The 21,699-nt window shown below is 36.6% G+C and overlaps 2 protein-coding genes across 2 annotated transcripts in view; both read left to right on the top strand.

Moving 5' to 3' along the window:
* The window catches only part of acvr1c (activin A receptor type 1C), a 49,328-nt gene extending 40,860 nt beyond the window's left edge, over positions 1-8,468 (top strand). Inside the window, exon 9 of the mRNA XM_083537786.1 lies at positions 184-8,468. Within this exon, the coding sequence (XP_083393912.1) occupies positions 184-309 (126 nt within the window). The 3' untranslated portion in view covers positions 310-8,468. The remainder of the gene's footprint in view (positions 1-183) is intronic.
* Positions 8,469-12,627: 4,159 nt separating this feature from the next.
* Positions 12,628-18,807, top strand: cytip (cytohesin 1 interacting protein). Its single transcript, XM_083536838.1, has 8 exons — positions 12,628-12,942; positions 13,375-13,424; positions 13,558-13,612; positions 13,860-13,962; positions 14,488-14,581; positions 14,749-14,815; positions 15,417-15,483; positions 16,855-18,807. The coding sequence occupies exons 1-8, from the start codon at positions 12,766-12,768 to the stop codon at positions 17,292-17,294; spliced, it is 1,053 nt and encodes a 350-aa protein (XP_083392964.1). The 5' UTR covers positions 12,628-12,765; the 3' UTR covers positions 17,295-18,807.
* Positions 18,808-21,699: the final 2,892 nt, after the last annotated feature.

The following is a 21,699-nucleotide window of genomic DNA, read 5'->3' as shown; positions in this document are numbered from 1 at the left end:
TTTGGCACAAATGATGGTAAGCGTGTGATTTTGTTTCTGTTTTTTTTTTTTTATTCAAAATAGTTCTGGATTGTTTGGTCTTTTTCCTGAGTACAATTAAGTCATAATTTAAAAAATCCTGCACATTCCCTTTAGAAATAAGTCGACTTTAAAAACTACATTATGGTGTGTGTTTATACTCAGGCCCTACGAGTGATGGGTAAGATCATGAGGGAGTGCTGGTACACCAACTCGGCCGCTCGCCTCACTGCGCTACGCGTAAAGAAAACCATCTCTCAGGTGACAGTGGTCAAGGACGTTAAAGAATAGCACACACACTACAAGCTCAAAGGTGCTGATGGCCTTCGAGTAACCCCTTCATTACTAAACATGGGACCACATTGCAAAGCTCTCCATCCATGATGCCAAGCACTCCATTGTTTTGCAGTGGAGCCTTCCCTCTCCCAAGTGACTGAGAGTAAGAAGGATTTTGAGCTGCTCAGAGTGAACCTGGTCTTGTGTAGGGATTTGAGAAGGTATGCAGAGAAGCTGTGAACTTGTGTATAAACGAGAATTGAGTATTTATCCGAATGACAACACTGCCAGCTGTATTTTCTCATATCATTCATGTCTATTCTCCATCTTTTTTTTTTTTCTTCTCTGTATGTTGTCTTGTTTTTTCCTTGACAACTTCCTTCTACTTTTTTTTTTTTTTTTTTACTTGTCTTTGTTAGTCTCTTTCAATCCTCCCCCAGTTTATTTTGGTGTTTCTTTAGCTGCTCCTGCTCAAGTTGTAAATCATCATGCACCCAGTTATCTTTGCATTTTTCTGTCACGTGTCAGTTATTACGGGTTAAATTTGTACACTAAGTTGCCAGTTCATTGCGTATATCCGCCAGGTATCTACACTTCCTCACTATTTTATCAGGTAACACTACAGGTTATACTTATAGGACATACTGCTTCATCTCATAGCTCATTTTTGTTGGTCTGTTCAATTCCTCATTCACCCAGCATTAGAGCATGAGTGTGCAAATATTATTTGAGTGGTGATGCATTTTCAGGGCTGCTGACACAGTGAGGCGGTAGCGTGTGTGGCCCTGGTATGAGTTAATCAGGTGGAGCAGTATTGCTACGTTGATTTACGCTTTTCATTGTAACCAAATGAAAATCCACCCAAAAGCTGTGTAGTCAAGCACTGACGCTGATGATGAGTCCTAGACGATTATCACCAAAGTGTTCAATAATGTTACAGATTTCTTTAATGTTCCCATGGCAACAAGAACCAAGTGTTCATGTTTGTAATTATTTCTGTGTTGGTTTTGTCTTCACTTCTTGTCCCACCAGTGCTTTGTTCCTCAATTTGTGTGTGCAGCTGGTCCTAGCTTTAGGCCATGACTGGGTTGTATATAAATCCCCGTGTTGATTCAATGCGAGGTCTTACCATGCATTAAGTCTAAAATGTGTATCCTGAGTAGCATATTTGTTATTTTCATGTTTCCACCTTTTAACTGTTACATGTCCTTTAGATTATGATTATGGATTCTTGCAAGTTGTCATCACTTACCTGTGATTTAATGCATGCAGTGATTTTTCTCAGAATTTAACCCAATCATTCTACACATTATAGTTGTAGACATCTAGAGTTAAATCTTGAGCTTGTCACGATTGGTGCAGTCTTGAGAATGCTACACCCACACAGTATCATTTGCAGTTACATGACAGGCTTTTTCCATTGATGTAAAGGGTGAAGGGGCCTGACAGAATAAACATAAATAATGAGCTACTTTCTATATAAATTAATAATCTATATAAATGAAACTAATAAAAGAGTCAGTGTGTGTAGCTACAAGGTGGGTTTGCAATAAAATGCTAACTTTCTGTACACTCAGCCTTCCACTTTATTAGGAACATTTGTATACCTGCACATAAAAAAAAAAAAAAGAAAATGTCCAATCAGCCAATAATCGGGCAAGAGTGTAATGCCTAAAATATTGCAGATACGGGTTGAGATGTAATAAATGTTTAAATCAACATGTGAAACAGGAACTTGGTCACTTTGACCTTCACATGGTTGTTCAGTATTTTCAGACACTGCTGATCTCATGAGATATTTTACACACAATAGTATTATTTAAACTAGACTGGTTTGAGCTGACAGGAAGAAACCAACAAGTCAAATAACTACTTTTTGCTGCAGTGATGAGCAGAACTCAAATGCACAACATGCCAAGCTTTGGGGCTACAAAATTAGGAGTCCACTACTGTCAACTACAAATCTGAGGTACAGTAGACACAGACAAGTACAGGTGTTCCTATTAAAGTGAATGCTATTAAGGTATATTAAACAACAGCCTGTTAAATCACAGTGATACATTTGTCATATGAAATGGAATTTATGGTTGGGTTAAACTCGAATCTGACTCAAGGGGCCAACTGCTTTAGATTATTCAGACGCATAAACTGCAGCCCAGGTGTCACTTTAACTGTCTCATGGTACTGCTTTCATTCTACAGTCTTTACTTTGCCATACAAGTTGTACTTCCTGTTTCTTTTAGAATACAAAGATGACTGCTACCTCATGTGTTTACTCTAAGTGCCAAATGGATCGAAGTGTTGTGTTATAATTGCTTTGGTTGATGTTATGCTTAGTGTATTCTTTTTGTATATATGAATTGTAATTGTTACTGAGTAAAACAGTTATAAGACAGGATTGATTGATTGATTGATTGATTAGGAAACATCAGGTCAGTGGATTAATTGGCTATTTAATCACACAATCCACTAACCAAGCAAGCAATATAATTATATACTATATTAAAATGTATATGTTATTTATAATCTATCTATCTATCTATCTATCTATCTATCTATCTATCTATCTATCTATCTATCTATCTATCTATCTATCTATCTATCTCTCTCTCTCTCTCTCTCTCTCTCTCTCTCTCTCTCTCTCTCTCTCTCTCTCTCTCTCTCGTTTTTTTTCTTTCTCTCATTAATCTACAATCAGAACACCCCAAAATGACAAAGTTAAAAACAGAAATATAGAAATGTCTGTAATAATTTTTTTTTACCAATACATTTTTTTTTATATCACATGTACATAAGTATTCAGACTCTTTGCAGCAACTCTTTGCAGTTAAAGGAACTGCCTGCAGTGCTCAGAGAGAAGATTGTTGCACAGTTCTGGTGAAAGCTACAAAAAATTGCTGCACTGAAGATTCCCAAGAGCTCTGTGACCTCCATAATTCTCAAATGGAAGTAGCGTGGCACAGCCAGGACTCTTCCAAGAACTGGATGCCCAGCCAAACTGAGCAATTGGAGGAGAAGGGACTTAGTAAGAGAGGTGACCAAGAATGATGGTCACTGACTGAGCCCTGCAGATTCTGTGTGGTGATGGAACAAACATCCAGAAGGATACCCATCACTGCAGCCCTCCACCGATCTGGGATTTATGGCAGAGTGGCTAGATGAAAGCCTCTCCTTAGTGTAAAACCCATGAAAGCCTGCTTTCCAACAGGCACTCGAAGGACTCTGATGAAACCAAGATTAAACAGTTTGGCCTCAATTCTAAACCTTATGTCTGGAGAAAATCAGGCATTGCTCCATCACCTGCATAAAAAACATCTCAATAGTGAAGCTTTTGGGATGTTTTTTCTGCAACAAAGTTTGGTCAACTGGTCAGGATTGATGGAAAGCTGAATGGAACAATGTACAGAGATATCTTCAATAAAAACCTGTTCCACAGCACTCGGGACCTCAGTGTGTGCCGAAGGTTTACCTTCCTACATGACAGCAACCCTAAGCACACAGTCAAGACAACACAGGAGTGGGTTGGGTCATACCCAAAAAGACTTGAGGCTGTAATTGCTGCCAAAGGTGCTTCAAGTACTGAGTAAAGGATTTGAAAACTTATGTACAGTCATGTGAAAAAATTAGGTCACTCCATTAAATATTCAGTTTTTTATTAAGAAATACACATATCTATGTCTAATCTTGTTTTTATTTTTCTCTGTTAAAGAAAATGATTTAATTGCAGGTAAACAAAAAATATTAACCTTGTTTTACTCATTAAACATAAGATGTCAACAAAAATTTGTATTCCAACTGTAGAAAAAGTAGGAACACCCTACCCCCTAATAGATAGTGTTAACCATTTTGGCTGAAGTAACTACAGTAACTAATTCTTGTAGCCATCTACCAGTTTCTGACATCGGTCTGAGGAAAGTTTGCCCCACTCTTCAAAACAGAATACTTTCAGCTGTGAGATGTTTGAGGTGTTTCTTGCATGTACAGCCCATTTCAAGTCACCCCACAGCATCGCAATGGGATTAAGATCTGGGCTTTGACTCTGCCATTCCAGGATTCTCCATTTCTTAGTTTTCAGCCAGTCCTTGGCGGATTTACTGGTATGTTTTGGGTCAATGTCATGTTGCAGGGTCCAGTTCCGCTTCAGCTTACATTTATTTTTACAGATGGTCTCATATGTTCCTTAAGCACCCGGTAGAATTCATGGTGGATTCTGTGATGGTGAGCTGGCCGGGTCCTGCTGCAGCAAAGCGTCTCCAAACCAGGACACTTCTACCTCCATGTTTCAAAGTTGGTATGAGGTTCTTTTCCTGGAATGCTGTATTTGGTTTACGCCACTCATATCCTCTGTTATGGTGTCCAAATAATTCAATTTTAGACTTATCTGTCTACATTATTCCAGAAGTCCTGGTCTTTGTCTATGTTCTCTCTGGCAACCCAGTCTGGCCTTTATGTTTTTTTTAGAGAGCAAAGGTTTCTTCCTTGCACACCTGCCATGAAAGTTAAACTTGTGTAGTCTCTTTCTGATAGTAGAGGCATGCACGTACACATCAACAGTAGCAAGAACCTGCTGTAGGTCCTGTGATGACATTTTAAGATTTTTGGTGACTACTGTCAGCATCTTGCAGACTGCTTTCTGGGTGAACTTGCTTGGACGGTCAGACCTGGGCATGTTTTCAGTTATTTTGAATGTCCTTCACTTGTAGATGATTTTCGGGACAGTGGAATGGCTGATTTCAAATTCTTTTGAGATCTTTTTTAAACCTTTACCAGACTCATAAACTGCTGCATTCTTCTTTCTAAAGGCCTCAGACAGCTCTTTCGATCTCACCATGATGTTCACTCTTACTTCAACAGTCAAGAGTACACTAAACTAAATATCTGAGGTTTAAATAGGGCAAGCCTTTATAAAAAAGCTCAGTAATGATGTTCTAATCATGTGTACCTGATGTGATACAACTGTGTGTGATTTTAGCTATTTTAAGGTCCTAAAACATGTGGGGAATTGTATTCCTTACCAGAAATTACATTTTACAGAAGGTTTTAAAAAGTCTTATCTTTTAATTGTTTAGTTATATTACTTAAATCTCCCAGTATTGTTAAAATTGATATAAATATCCAAATGTCAAATTATGTATAAAAAAAGGGTGTTTCATAGGGTGTCCTACTTTTTTCCACATGACTGTAAATGTGAAATTTCAGGATATTTTTTATTAATAAAAACGTTATAGACATTTCCAGAATTTAGTTTTCACTTTGTCATTAAGGAGTACTGACTGTAGATGAATGAAATATATAAATAAAAGCATTTCATGCTTTTATTTTCAAACATCTTAGATTTTTCCATATGAGCACGATCACTTTCAGTTACACTGCACGTTACACAAAGCATTTTCCATGTCACAAGTGTGATTTCCTGTAAAACAATGTTAACATGGAAGAAAAAAAACTGAAAAACCTTAACAGGTTTGCAGATCCATCTTAGCATTTACAGTTTTTTGTTTGATTGCTGAATTTGTGCTGTGCAGTTCTTCTTAAAGTCTATGTAATATCTGTATATCTGTAATAGACATGCAGCTCAGCCATATTTTTTTGTGATATAAAGTGCAATATATTGTGTACTTTCATGTAAATATGACTATGAATTGAAGCCTATTGTTGACAGGAAGCTTTATGTGAATAATATGCTAATCATACACGTGTGTAATGCTGTATTATAGAAGCACACCTATTACTGCTTCCTGACGCACCATTGAGTTGCTCAAGTTGTATATATATATAAAAAAAAAAACTAATCAAATGGAAATTCGTATGAAACAAAAAAAAAGCATATCTATGTTTTTACTATGGGAAGGTAATGACGCCTGAAGAGGGCCATTTAGTGGAGAAAATCTGCCTTTACATAGTGGTGTCTGACAGAATGATATTTACACATATTTTTATCCATTATTCATTTTACCTCCACCATATATATTTAGTACATTTCATAATCAGAGGCATGCAAAATACAGAGAGATACTGTTCTGATGTTTCAGGTAGGATGCAGCATACATTGCAAAATAAAAAAAAACTCCAAGGGAACCAACATCCAACCTTGTTGCCAGTTGCACTAGTTAAATTTACGATTGATTTGAAATCTAATCGTTTACAATTCTGCAACTTCAGCAGGTTGTTACTGTAGTTAAGAAGAACGGGTGATGCACCAGAGAAAGATGCACCAGAGCCTAACAACTGGAACATTTTTCTTGTAAGAATTCACACCACAGCATTCTGGTCTACCTAACGCTCCATGAAATAATTTTGAAAGATGGAGCACTATTCATTCTTATTATAGTGTATTCATTGCATTTTTATGATGGTTGTATAGAACACAAAACCCCCAACCTAATGAACACCTAACGGAGATTTTGGAGATATATAGTAAACTGTGCTCTTCTAGACTATGATACATTTATAGCATTTAGTAAATGCTGTAGTTCCGAAATCTTGGAGAATCTGTACCAAAAAAACAGTAAATTTGTTCATGGTGGAAAAAGAGCGTTTTAAGACACATGCTGTTTTTTCCCCTTTAATCTGTCTGTTTTCAATTAAATTGTCTACATAATACTTATAAATCTAGTTCAACTCATTTCACTGGAATTGTATGAACAAATCTAGATAGTCGAAAGCACTATATGTCCTTTTTTGGCTTTAATGCTACCGCTCTGGACCTTAAGTTTGATTAAAGTCACAATTTTCATCAATTTTAACATGACTTGGACTCGGTGTGAGTTCAGACTCAACGCGGACTCAGTTTTGAACAGGTTGCATAGTATAATTATCTTTTTTTTTTATTTATTTTTTTTATTGGATAACATTACTCACATCCACTTATTTTTTTGCTTGACAAACAGAACCCCATACAAGACTTTTTTTACTCAAATAAATGATGCTTTTAAAGCAATTTACTGCAGGACTGTTTTTCCCTTCGAATTCTTGAGATATATATAAATTTTGTATGTAAACTTTTTTTTAACAGAAGGATGAGTCCATGTTGTTCCATTCAGTGTGGATTGAAAAATAATTCCAAAGCCAGATATGTTTAATTTTACCTCAAACCTTAATCATGATTCTCGCTTTGCATGCAAGAAGAATATTGAATGAAATTTCATTTTTTCTAGCTTTTCACCAAATAATCCACTGCAGCAAAAATGTAAGAAGTAAATGGTGGCACAGTAAGGTTCAGGAGTGCATTTGTTTCGGTTTTAAAAATAAAATGTAAAAAAAAGTCAAACGTTGTTCTGGCAAACTGATAGAATACTGCCTGCAATTCGGAATTCTGACACCTCAGCACTAAGAAACAATAATATACAATATATCACCTAAGTGACACCAAGTGCTGTAGTGAAAATAAATTAAACCTTATCAGTTCACTGTGTAGTTCAGATTGTGGTTTCAAAATATCCATTGTTCTTCGGCACAACAGTGTGGTTGATGTAGGTCCAAAATCCTGTAGTTTTCAGAAGTATATATAGTTGATAACGTCAGAATTTCAGCATGTGAAGTGTTTTTCTGAACCCAACACCCTACTGTATACATTCTTGAGTGCTGTATTCTGTAGTAGAAATGACCCAGATGGATTTGAAAATGGTAGTAAGCAGAATTTCAGTTTCATCTTGATCTGTATGCATGGGTAATGGAGCATAGACATCCTGACTGTCTGACTTTAGCATACATTAACCTATTTTATACATAGAGAATGTCTATTATTTCCTTCTGTCTTATATAAACAATTCCAGGACTGGTATCACAACATGGACATTTATGCTTTAATATATTTTTTGTTCCAGGAAAACTGTGCAAAAAAGCTGCTCAATAATTGGTAATACTTTTTTGACTGTATTTTTGCTCCTTTAATATTGTCACTTGTCTCAAAGAGGCCCTGGTGCTATTAACCAATGAGGCACAGGGATTCACAAGTGTTGTGTGTGTGTGTGGCAGTTTTGGTTCCTCTCTGAGAATGAACTCTAATGCTTTTGCTTTGATAAGAATAGTTTAAAGTGGTGAAATGTCCTACTTTGTTTTTATGTTTCAACTCCTAGACTTGTGATTGTCACATAATATTATATTGTATCTACAAGACTATTTATTGTATTCATGTGTGACCTGTAAGACAATAAAGTATTTTTCTTTATAAATTGCCTTTGGAATTGATTCTCATTTTTTTTTTTTGTTTTCTAAAACTTATTTCCAGACACCAAGCACACAAAGTCAGCAAAGATAAAAAAAAAAAATACTTATCGACCTGATATAACCAAGTTTTTAACTCTAAAGCATCTCTACTGATGAGTCAAACCTGGAGCACTGACTGCACACAAAATGCAACCGCTGACACTTTCAGGCGATGTGACCGTTAGGAAATCAAGTCTATTTAGTTGAGTCAGATCTCTACAAGTGTATGCACTTGTGTACATTTGGCTATGTTTGTGTGTGCGCTTTCTCTTCCTGTGACCTTGTTGCTGAGTGTTCATTTGGAAAAGACGTTAAGCAAGTTGACCACGAGCGGTTTCAGAACGGCATTTCCCTGAATTACAAAGAGATTGCAAAGTAATTATCAATGGTAACAAATGCGTAAACAGCAAATAACTAATTTCAAAATGACTCTTGTACCTAACACTGGGGTTACAGCTTCATTCAGCCTACAACATGAAGACAAGAAATGAATCTGCAACAGAAGTTAGTCTGAGGCCTCTATGATTCACTGAAATATCACAATATAACAGTAATCAAAAAGCAGCTTTACAGAGATCTAGATGTAGATTTAGATCTCTAATAAAAGCCAGTGGTGAGGAAAAACTCACGGGACATGAGAAAGAAAGTTGGAGAGGACTCAAATTTAAAAGAGAACCAGTTCGGAATGATACCCGATTATGTAAACTTTTACAAGTATATGCTATAAGCAAGTGCTATGTGGGTTTTGTATTTTTAGTACAAGTCCATGTAAGATTATCCACTAAAGCAAGGGTGAGGCTTGATAAGTCCATGTGGGTCCATCAGCGGCTGTAGAAAACAAATTCCAATTAGATCAGTATTTGTCCAGCGATTTTACCAATAGACATTGTCCTAAAGCAGCTTTACAGAAATAAATAGATTATGAATATATTATAGATTAAGACATTATAAGTTTATTCCTAATGAGCAAGCCGGTGGTGCCGTTGGCAAGGAAACACTCCCTGAGATGGTTTGATGAAGAAACCTTGAGAGGAACCAGGCTCAAAATGGAACCCATCTTTATACTGCTGAATGTCCGTTCATTATATTTTCTTTAACAGTAGAGAAAACTACTTTTAACCATGTAACAATAAAGACAGCTGACCATTAAAACCAGATGTTTTTTTTCTAAACTGTTACCTAAATTGGAAACACAAAATGATATTGAATCACTGTGTTTTTTTGTAGTGTTACAATCTCCCTTCACTGCAACTTAGAGGCTCAAACATGTAGCATTGGTTTGCCAATGCTGGTGTGGAAGAATTTGAGTGTCCTGCACAGATACCCCTCAACCCCTTTGGGATGACCTTGAACACTGACTGAAACTCAGGCACAAATTCCCACAGCCACACTCCAAAATCTGGATGAAAGCCTTCCCAAAAAAAGCAGAAAATATTATAACAGTAAATGGGGAATGCACCTGGAATGAGATGTTCAGTAATACATATACATTTGATGGTAAGCTGTTCATGAACCTTTGACCATATAATATAGTTTAGTATATCATATTCTTACCAAAGATTAAAATTAAATGTACATAACTACAGTCTGTACTTACATACATAGGGTACTTACAACATATGTGTACTTACAACACATTTAAGGTCTATATTTGTAATTGAAATAGTATCTAAAAGCAGATCATAATTTTAATGATTCACTTTAATATCTTTTCATGAGATTTTCAGTTGTGGGAATCAAATAAAGCAAATTCTAACCTAATATCCTTATTGCTTTGCACATGGTTTATCACAGAAACTGTGATTACTAAATCTTGAATCTTTATAGGTACATTGGGAAAGTTGAATAGCTCCACTTTAGCCCGTAAACTGTGTAACCCAGACGGTAATGTGTGTGGGCATGTAGAAACAAAGTAAGTTCACCAAGGCATAGTTGAGTTGGTATTGGGGCAATAAGTATAATAACTACCCTGGCTCCAATACAAGGACATACAGTACTGCATTTATAAAGCGTTTCAAAAGTAACTTCAGTTACTAGAACTCATATGCTTGTGAAAAAGCGGACATATTACTTCCATTTTTGAGAAGATACATTGACCTCTGGATTTTACTTTAGAGTTACATTTTTTTTTTAAATATGTATAGCACTTTTAACAACAGACATTGTCACACAAAGCAACTTTACAGCAATATATTTTGAGATAAACTTAACCCAAACTTTATCCCGAATAATCAAGCCAGAGGAAATGGTGGAAAGGAAAAACTGCCTGAAATGATACTAAAAAGAAACCAGGCTCATAGGGAAACCCATACTCATCTGGGTGACATCTGGGTATCTCTTCATTATAGTTTAATCATTGTTATTGCTATTAACTGTTTAGTGGCTTTAACTTTGAATGGCTTGTAATGACTAAGCCTGTCTATTTCTTTACCAGTTGTGGTCTTGGAAGATCAGATTAGACAGCTATTGTTTAGTTTTATTGCACCAAAAAACTTTATTAGGCTCTACTCTTCTTTCTTTGTTCCATCCATGACCAGGGGAGTGTAACTGTTGCTGTCTTGGTGAAACTAGTGGCCTTTCCCCTATTTGATCTCTATCAAAATGACACTTGCCAACCACTGTTAGTTCTATGTATAGTCTTTAAAGTCAGACTACTACAGAATCTTGTGTGCTCTATCAATATACTTCACATGGCAACAACCATACCTAGCAATTGTAACCTGTCAGCAAACAAAGAACTATAAACGATAGGATTTATAAACTTTTTCCGGTTCAGTTGAGCTACCCCATATAGCATGACAATAAGTTTTGCATAGAATATTGTGTTAAGATACATTGTGTTCAGCTGCATGAAGGATGCTGTGTATATTATAAATGCACACTCTAAATACATTGAAGATATGAAACATAATGGGGGACATTTAGGTAGTGCCATAAAGCAAAACCCCCTTTTTTTTACTGAGGTAGCACCTTTGCTTACATTGAATGACAATGCACTTTAACTGTCAAACAAGCCACAAATAATCTCGCCTAAACCCCATCCCCCTTCCACCACCAAACAACTGTGTTGAACCATTTTTATTTTACATTGCTACAATCTCAATCACCAGAAAAAAACGGTATGCTGTGTAAAATGTAAATAAAATCGGAATGCAATGATTTACATATGTTATAAACCCATATTTTATTTTATAGAAAACATATAAATGTTTAAAGAATAAGGTAAGATTTAATTTGATGGCTGTGACACATCTCAAAAAGTTAGGACAGCTCATGATTAACACAATGTAGCTTCCCCTATTCTTTAACAGTCCATATAAATCTGAGAACTGAGAAGACCATTTGACTTTTAGATGAGGAATGTTGTCTCATATATGTCTGACACGGGATTCTAGCTGTTTAACAGTCCTGGGTCTTCTTTGTCATATATTATGTTTTATGATGCACTAAATGCTCTTATTTAGTGGACTGCAGGTAGGTCAGTTCAGCACCAGGACTCTTCTCCTACAAAGCCAAGCTGTTGTATTAGATACATGATGTGATTTAGCATTGTCTTGCTTAAATATGCAACGCCTTCACTGAAAGACATCATCTAGATGGAACCATAAGTTGCTCTAAACCTGTATATACCTTGGCCCAGAGAAAACAACAGCGTTTCAGAATCATGTTCACATATGGGTTTATTTTTCCATGAAAGAGCTTTAACCTGCATTTGTGGATGATCTGGTAAAGACAATGATTTCTGGAGGTGTTTGAATTCTGCAGCAATGCAGTGATTTCCATTATAGAATCATGTTTTTAGGAGAGCTCAAAAATCACAGGTATCCAACATACATTTTTGCCCGTTTCCCTTACGATTTCTCCAAATTCTCAGAATCTTTTTACGATATTATGTGACTAAACAGCTGTGTTCTTTGAACTGATGTCAGAATGCTTACAATCGAGAGGAAACAGATGAGTTCTAAGGACCCATGTGTGTCTGAGCTAAGAATCATCAAAGGAAAAAATGGAGAAGGAAGAGAGAAACAGACAAGCACACACACACACGGTTCACTTCACCACAGTTAAAACATATAAGATTAAAGGAAGAGAAAGAGAACTGCAAAAGTCTGAGAGGAAAACACACACACACAAGCACATACACAGGTCCCCCAGTGGTCACATGACACACATCCGCTTTGCCACATTCATACTCAGCCTGCTGCTGTCATGTTGGTCAGATTCAGTAGCAGCTATGAGTGAAGGCAGAGTGAGTGCAGGACCATGACTTTGAACATGAACCGTAAGACCATTCTGCAGCAGCAGAAGAGCCTGGACTCTTGCCTAAAGGAAAATACCACCAGGAAGGGTCCACGCTGGAGACGGGGATCTTTAACTAATGGAAAACAGTCAAAAAGCAAAGAGAACACTGCAGGGACGCTGACACGGGGACGAGAGCAGGTGTGTTGTAGTTTGATATCTGTGCATGATGTGTTACAACATCGGGTAAAAAGTGCATTGTTTGGATGGCTGTGTATTTTGTCATGTATTTTATTCATCTGCATTTTAATTAGGAAATTATGATTTTTTTTTATAATTAAAACATTTTACTATGTAATGTAGTATCAGATAAGTTATGCATGTACAGGATATTTTGCAAATCTATCTATCTATCTATCTATCTATCTATCTATCTATCTATCTATCTATCTATCTATCTATCTATCTATCTATCTATCTATCTATCTATCTATCGACATATACTGCATATTCCTATAATAATAACTAATTAGAATTGGTCTTAAGCTACGGTTATGTTAATAGGCCTTTTCATGCTTGATCATGTTGATTAATAAATTGGTGCTAAATCCAAAGTGTTTCTTTTATTTTTAGTTATGCCGAACATATTCCAACTCACTAGTAGACTACACAGATCCTCAGAGGTATCTTTACAAATTTCTACCCTTAAAACTTTTAATACAAATGTATGAATGAACATGACACTCTTTAACCAGTGACCAACATGGTTACTCTGTGGCTAAAGAATGACCACCATTTGTTCTCTGTCTCTTTCAGGACGTTGGTTGTTTTGGAAAAACAAGACAATGAGGCATTCGGGTTTGAAGTTCAGGTACATTTGCTTCCTCATTTGAGTTTCAGACAACTTGGCGGGTTACGGTTTCAATTCAGCTTTTCATCCTGTTTTTGAATAAGGTGGAAGTGAATATATGTTGATACTGATCAATGCACAAGAAGCGCCCACACACTGGGACTTCTGCAAGATATGCAGAGAAACAGTTCCTGAACAATCCTGTGATATTTTTTCAGGTTTCATAAATTGCATTTATTTAAGTTGTTGCTTTCTTGTGTGTTTGCAGACGTATGGGATTCAGCAGAGTAACAGCACTGAATTGGAGATGTGTACGTTTGTCTGCAGTGTGCAGGAGGGTAGTTCTGCAGAGACAGCAGGCCTGACTGCGGGTGAGATACACACATACACACCCACACACACAGCCTGTGTGCTAAAGCGACTTCCTTTCCACAGACACATGACCACACCTTCATGACCTGACCCCTTCACTCCGCTCTTCTTCACATTGGTACCTTGTATACTGCGCCCACTTATGCTATTTCTGAAACCCACATACACACACCACTAGCTTTTTTTTTCCATTGGCTGACATTTTCAATGTAAACATGGCCGGAATGCACTTCCTTTTTTTGTTTGTTTTTTAAAACCTTTTAAACTTTCAGGACAAACTCTAAACCTTGCAGTTCATTTCAAAGCTGTTAATAATATACTACACAATATATCTGAACAATAATTTAGGACTCTGTACAAGAATTATATTTCTTTTTTCATGTGTATTCGTATATTTTTTCAACACTCACTTTTTCATTTATCACTGACACCACAAACATCTAGGTCTACAATCTGGGTCATCTGATGCATATCTCTTACCAAATCTTGTATTTCTTCTCCCCCTGCTTGTATCTCTCTTATAGGTGACATAATATTGACGGTAAATGGGGTCATCATCAAAGGATTCACCCATCACCAGATTATTGAACTGATCCGAGAGTCTGTGAACATGCTAAAGTGAGTTCAGCTGAAAAGATACTACCGAGTATCACAAAATAAATCCAGTGTTACATCTTGCACTTGAACATTCATTTAATTAAGAAAATAAATGAAGTTTGTCTTGTTTTTTTGGTCTATAAACCCTAACCTATACAGCTGTTGTCTGTCTGTATGTGTGTGTCTAGAATGGAGACAGTCAGTGGCAGTGTGGTCAAAAGAATTGAGCTGGAAAAGAAGATGCGCATGCTCAAGGTATGTAAAAGCATAGCACAATGTTTGGAAATAAAGTTTTACAATTTCTATTATATATAATTCTGAAAACTACAGAATGTCATTGTTGATGCCCTGTTGCTTATCAAACATACAGTTCCAGCATTTTAAATAAAAAAGGGGCCATTTACTGCAGAAATGTTTCAAACTGAAGGAACTAGAATTATGTACATTTAACTATTCATCGTAGCTATATAACAATTTCATCCCAAGATAAAAAAAAAATAGGATTAAAAAAAATAAAATATTACCATTATGAAGTTGCAAACTTTAATACATTACATTATGAGGAGATTTATGGCCATGTACGACTTCTTATAGTTGACACATCAAGTTATGTTAACCCGGTTTTAACCCCCAGTAAACATTTTGCCTGGAAAGTTTCTGTCCAAATACTGTATATAAGATTGATATCAAACAGATGACTGGCAGGTAAAAAGTTGCTTCTCCATCCACAAATCACAATTCTTCACTTCACTTCACCGTAAATTCCTGCTGATGCAGATTTCCCAGAACGACTATGTTACATATTCTCATGCATGCACGAGTGTGATTTTCTTTTCTTTTTTTCTTTTCAATGTAGCAAACATTGCAAGAGAAATGGTTGGAGCTGCAGGCACTCACCATACAGGAAAAGCGTCTTACTCGAGGTGAGAAAAAAAGACATCTGAAAAACCACATAAATATGCGCACACATACACACACACACACACACACACATATATATATATACACACACACATCCTTTACCTTATCTAACACCACTGTCATTCAGTTAATGCTAGTTGCCTTTGAGTGTGACGTGGAAATAAAGAGAAAATGTTCGATCTTTATGTCGGGGGAAGTTCCATCTCTAGAAAACAAGCTTTTTTTTGTTGATAAAATACTTTTGGGTGCTGAGCTGACTTCCTGCAAAAGAAATCGTTCTCACAGCAGAAGAAGAAATGCGACAACAAATCAGACAAGAAAACCTTGTTTAATGGCCAGCAAACCAATCAGCATTTCTAATCAGAGGACCTCAAATGCTGAAGATGCTTCCTGCACAAAACCAAATTCATTCAGTTCCAGGAAGCATTGGTAATGAATTAATAGACTGTATGCAAAAACAAAATGAAATGGTTCTACGGAACCACAAAAACAACAAAGCGTTTTAAAACAAAAAACTTCCTGTATTAGACAGGATCTGATTTGGCTTTTAATCTCAGATTGTGTACTTTTCCACAAATATCCCATTGAACTAGAGATTCAGGACGTATAGGTTGTTATATAGGTTCTCTGTATTGTATACTATACAGCTAAGTCTCTCATCACAGCCATGTCATGTCAAGAATAAATACAGCAGATTTATTTTGCTACACTTACCATAAAACATTTTCAGTATGTTAATTGTTTCATTGATTGTTTCTCGACAATCAAAACCACCCAATGGGTGTTTGAGTAAAATGACAGAGGACAGAGCAAATGTCTAATATATATATATATATATTTATATCAGATTTCTTCACTACCCTGCTGGTTAACGTTCAGCTCAGCCATTTCCCAGAACTGATCTCAGTTAAAACCCAAGTAAAGTAAAAAAGACAGGGCGGCACCCCATCCTGTTAGAAGTGTGAGAGCTGTATTTACTTCTTGTTCTTCTTCTCAAAAAAAAAAAAAAAAACACTATGGCCTCGCCAAACCTCTTCCTCTTGATTTTTGCTGTCTGTTATCAGTATTTTTAAAGTGCTCGATACTACACCCACTCTGTGGCTTTATATGAGCAAACCTAATCATTTCCTCTACTGTGAATGTGATTATGATATTATGAATGATAATTATATTTCAGCCCAGAATCTCATCTTAGAACCACAAATAATAAAAAAAATACATCAGTTCAAAATGCCATGCAAATGCCATCTATCTAAATTGTCTACCGTTCTCTTTCTCTCTCTGTCTGTATGTCTGTCTGTTTGTGTGTCTGTGTGTCATATTATCTATTTGATGTTATTTATTTAAAAATAATGTATTTATTCTCTCCGCAGGGAATCTGAACATCAGCTCTGAGCACCCATCTATGGAATCTCTCATGTCTTTGTCGTCTCCTACTAGTCGGTGTGGACATCGTTTCTCCAGTGACAGCAGCTGGCTGAGCGTGTTGACAGATGAGGTCAGCGAGGACGTGTTTGATGACCTCAGCCCATGCAGCCCTAACACACCCAACTGTGACATATTTAGCACTATGTTTCAGCCAGAGGGGGGACCGAAGAGGCCAACTCTCTCCCGAACCCGCAGCATTAGCAGTGGAAGCAGCAGCAACGGTTGCCAGTCTCCTACATGGGATAACACCCGAGCATCCTCATCCTCCTCCAGCTCTGTGTTCGCCACTCTGCCTCGCCGAGGGAGGAAGGCTAGCATGAGAAAAAGTCTACTGAAGTTATTGCCTAAACTGAACTATTCTCTAGAAGAAGAGGAAACCACTTGAGACAGACTGCTGGCACAAAGTTAAAAACAAGGTGGAACTCTTTAAGATGGACGTACTGTAGACAGCTAACAAGGTGGACATGTGATGTTTAAAAGACCTAAACTGTCCAGGTTGATAATGATATGCTGGAAAATGCCATTCAAATGGTTTTCTGTCCAGATCAATATGTAGAAAAAGACAGGAAGCCACCTACAGCGAACATGTGCATGTTTGCACACACTACCGGCAGAAGGTTTATGGTTTTAATGCTGAAGCTAAACAGATTGATGTGGTCTGTGCCAGAAGGTTAAGCAACATAAGAAAAAAGAAAAGATGTTTGGCAATGCTGCTAAGCATGTAGAGGTCTGATGCACGGCGATGAACTCAAAGAAATCTACCCTTCACCTCCTCGCTGTGTTTAAACCTACTTGTGATTGATTAAATGTGATTGTTGATTTATTTTTTACAGCAGCAGTGACAGTAGTTCTGTTGCAAGACAAAAAAGCATATCTCCAAAAGAAGATATTTATTTTGAATGTATAGATGGAGTCTCCTTCAGTAGGTGTTTCTCCAAGGGCAAGTCTTCAGAGCTTTGTTTTTGTCTTATTGAGGAGAGAGAAGACAGAGAATGGTGAGGAAATGACTCTTTGAAGAGAGAGTAGTAAGAAAGAATAGTCAGGGAATGACTTTAAAAAAGCAGAAGTAAAAGAGAATGGTCAAGAAATGACTGAATAAAGAGACTCGTGTGGGAACAAGTGAAGTGAAAAAAAAGAGAGAGAAAGAAGAGCAAATGGTGAGAAAACTAGCTTGAGAAGAGAGAAGAAAAGCATCACACCTCTCTTGATTATTTTCATATAACTCTACTTTGTTTCAGTTTTATTTCTTTGGTAAAAGAGTGACAGAAATAAGTAACAACTTGCACTCAATTTATGTTACTTTTTTTCTTTTGCTTTGGATTCAGTGATCATGGATCACTTGGAAATGACATGGTTTTCAGTTAACTTTGAATATTTTTTTTGACCTATACATATACGTATATCCTATATACAAGACCTTGGTCTATTTGGCATTCAGGGACGTGTACTGTAGAATTCCAGCAAGAGACATTCTAGAACCCATGACAGTATAGAATCAAGCCCCTTAATGGCTTGGGCTACTATAGGGCAAGCCACACATCAGCATTACACACACACACACACACGCACACACAAACCCCAGCATGTAGACCCACCCATATGTGCATGAGATAGTAATGCAGGGTACAGTGTTTAGTGCAGAATTTAGTAAAGATACAACATTATGGGGAGGGGGGTGGGTGTTTAAGAAGTGCACTGTGTGAGATATATATATATATAAATTATATATATATAATTTTTATTTTCTTTAAAACCTGCAGTAAAGAACTTCATGTGAACAGGAGAAAGTGTGAATGAGTTCAAGTGTGCTCATGCAATATTCCAGTTGACCCACATGTACATATCACTGTGTGTAGCAACAAATAAAAGCAAGCAATGATGCAAATGTACATAATAAAGTCGTCTTTGTGTTTTTTTTCCACACATTTTCAGATATATATTATATCTAACAAAACAGACCTTTCTTTCTGTGTAAATGATTATAGTGAGCTGCACCGAGATGGGCTTCGTGAGCTTAAAACCCCAGCCCTTAACCACAGATATATATCTGAAAAATGTTCAAAACAGGATGTGGCTGTGAGAAAGGTGCTACCCTACCGATTCTATTTTGCTTTCTGCAGGTGATGCTGGATCACCTACCAGCACTATATACCCATGCTTCCACAACGCAGAGAACAAACAGAATATCTAAAATGTTTGAATGATTATTAGGGAAATCATTTCAGAAAAAAAATCATTAAATGATCTTGTAAAACAAAATGCTTGCTGTTTTGCTGCTGCTCCTGACTCACATGTGAAACTCGGGTTGCATGGAAAGTGATCATGTAAATCAGTACTCATTAGTCATTCATATACACAGTACTTTTTAACGGTCCTTAAGCACACTACTTTTATTCCTATTTTTTTATATTAATGTTTAATATAAATTCTATCTTGCATTCCTATTTTATTCTCACTGCATGAGGAAGTCTGCAGAAAATATTCTAAATTCAAAGGACAAGATTTTCTTCACAACTTTGGGGCGTTTCTCAGTTCAGAAATGAAATTCTTAACACTTCTTGTTTAACCTCCACATCATTTAGTCACTAGTGCACATTGTAAAAGCATTTCTAGTTGTTTGTTTAAATTGTGAATGCTTTGTACATTCATTTACAGTTTGTTTCAGTCGCTTTGGCGTGTTTCTCAGATCAGAAATGAAATTCTCAAAACTACTTGTTTAACCTACACATCATTTAGTCACTTTAGGCACATCATAAAAACATTTCTCGATGATTTGATAAAATGTGATAAAATTTCTCAGTTGCTTTGGAGCATTTCTCATATCATCCTTAATATTTGCACAATAGTAAATGCATTCTCAAAACAATGTGTACACACAGCACAACACATTTAATTTCTTAATTTTCATTCGAATAAGAAGATCCTTTGTCATTGTTCACAACAAAATCGTCAAAATGTTTGGTCATGTTGGCAGTATGATGGCGCACAGTTTCAAGATTTCTTTATACCGGCAGAAGGTTAACTACGGTTTGGATCACAGTGAATTAAAAAAAATACACAAAATTTGACTTCCTTCTTTTTGCCATCTATGAATTTCAGCAGCACAAATTTATTTATTTGATTGCATATTTGATTTATAAGATAAGATAAGATAAGATTAAGAACATTTCTCTGTTACAGCAGCCAAAAAAAAAGAAATGTGCAAATATGTATTAAAAAAAAAAAAAAAAAACATAATACAGTATATAGTATATACACAACACAATGTATAAATACAAAAAATGAAAAAATATATAAGAGACCACAAGTTACGCTATTAAACATATTGCACATGGGTACAATTATTGTTATTGCTCGTGTTGCTTAAAAACCTTTTTTATTGACATTATTGCACAGTTAAACAGTAATAACAGTGTGTATTATGCATGAGACCAGACAGAATTCACACTTTTACTGTTCTATACAAGTCAAGTCAAGTTTCAAGCCAAGTCAGTGTGCATTTATCCCAGATGAGCAGCAGTGGCAACTGTGGCAAGGAAAAACTCCCTTAGATGTTATAAGGAAGAAACCTTGAGAGGAACCAGACTCAAAAGGGAAACCCATCCTCATTTGGGTGACATCAAGAGTTTGATTATAGTCTTTCAACAATACAGAACACTGGAGAGTGAGAACTAACATGAGCACTGGAGTGTAAAATTATGAGTAATGTTCTTTCTACAGTCTTATAAAGTCATTTGTGCTTATAAAACTAGAAGTTACTGAGCAACTCATAAAATAGCTCAACATTTGCAATCATCACAGATCCAGCATCAGCTTCTCCATGCCAGAGCCTTTAAACACTCCAGGAGGTCCAATTTCAAAACTCCACACATGTAGTGGGATCCAGTTGGCACTGGTACGTTTCTGGGTGGTACGGGAAGTTTGCGAGTTTGGCATCTATTTCTTTAAAGGTCCATAATCTTCATGAGGTGGGACGTGACTGGAGCTGGCCAAACCTCAGGATGCCTCATGATGGGGAGAGAAAGAGAAGCAGTGGAGAGAAATTAGCGTAGCTGCTGTTCATAAAATCAACAGCAAGAGTTAATAATGTGCATTTGATCAGATGTACTGGAGCACAAGTTTATGATATGTGACATAAAATATGTGTAGGCTTTGCTAAAAAGATACGTTTTTAATCTGCACTTAAAAGTATACAATAGGTTTACCGATCTTGTGTTATGTGTATTGTCCCACACTGTCTTGTGTTGTCTGTCTGCAGTGTTTTTTGTCTACACTGTTTGCACTAGGTTGCACTTTATGTAGCTTTATGTTGTGTGTTGTAGCTCTGTGTTGTTTAGTGTAGCACCAGGGTTCTGTAGGAAAGTTGACTCATTTTCAGTGTGTACTGTGCGAGGATGTTTGCGAGGTCGGCATCTACTTCTTTAAAGGTCCACAATCTTCATGAGGTGGGACGTGACTGGAGCTGGAGCAACCTCAGGGTGGGTAGAGAAAGAGAAGCAGTGGAGAGGAATTAGCATAGCTGCTGTTCATGATCTTAACAAGCACAACTGTAACTGTAGCTTGTTTATTAATGATTCAGGACAACCACCTAGTAAAGCATTACAATAGTCCAGTCTGGAGGTCATGAATGCGTGGACGAGCTTCTCTGGATCAGATCTAGACAACATGCTTCTTAGCTTAGCAATATTTTTAAGGTGGAAGAAGCCTGTTTTTGTAATATGGAAAACAAGTGTTCGTTTGTTTCTTAGTTGTTCGTCCATTTTCATAAATTGTAATCTATGTTTCGTATA

This window comes from Silurus aristotelis (genome assembly GCF_946808225.1).
Source record: "Silurus aristotelis genome assembly, chromosome: 3".
Taxonomy (NCBI): Eukaryota; Metazoa; Chordata; class Actinopteri; order Siluriformes; family Siluridae; genus Silurus; species Silurus aristotelis.
The sequence above is the reverse complement of the archived record's forward strand: the minus strand, read 5'-3'. Positions and strand labels throughout refer to the sequence as shown.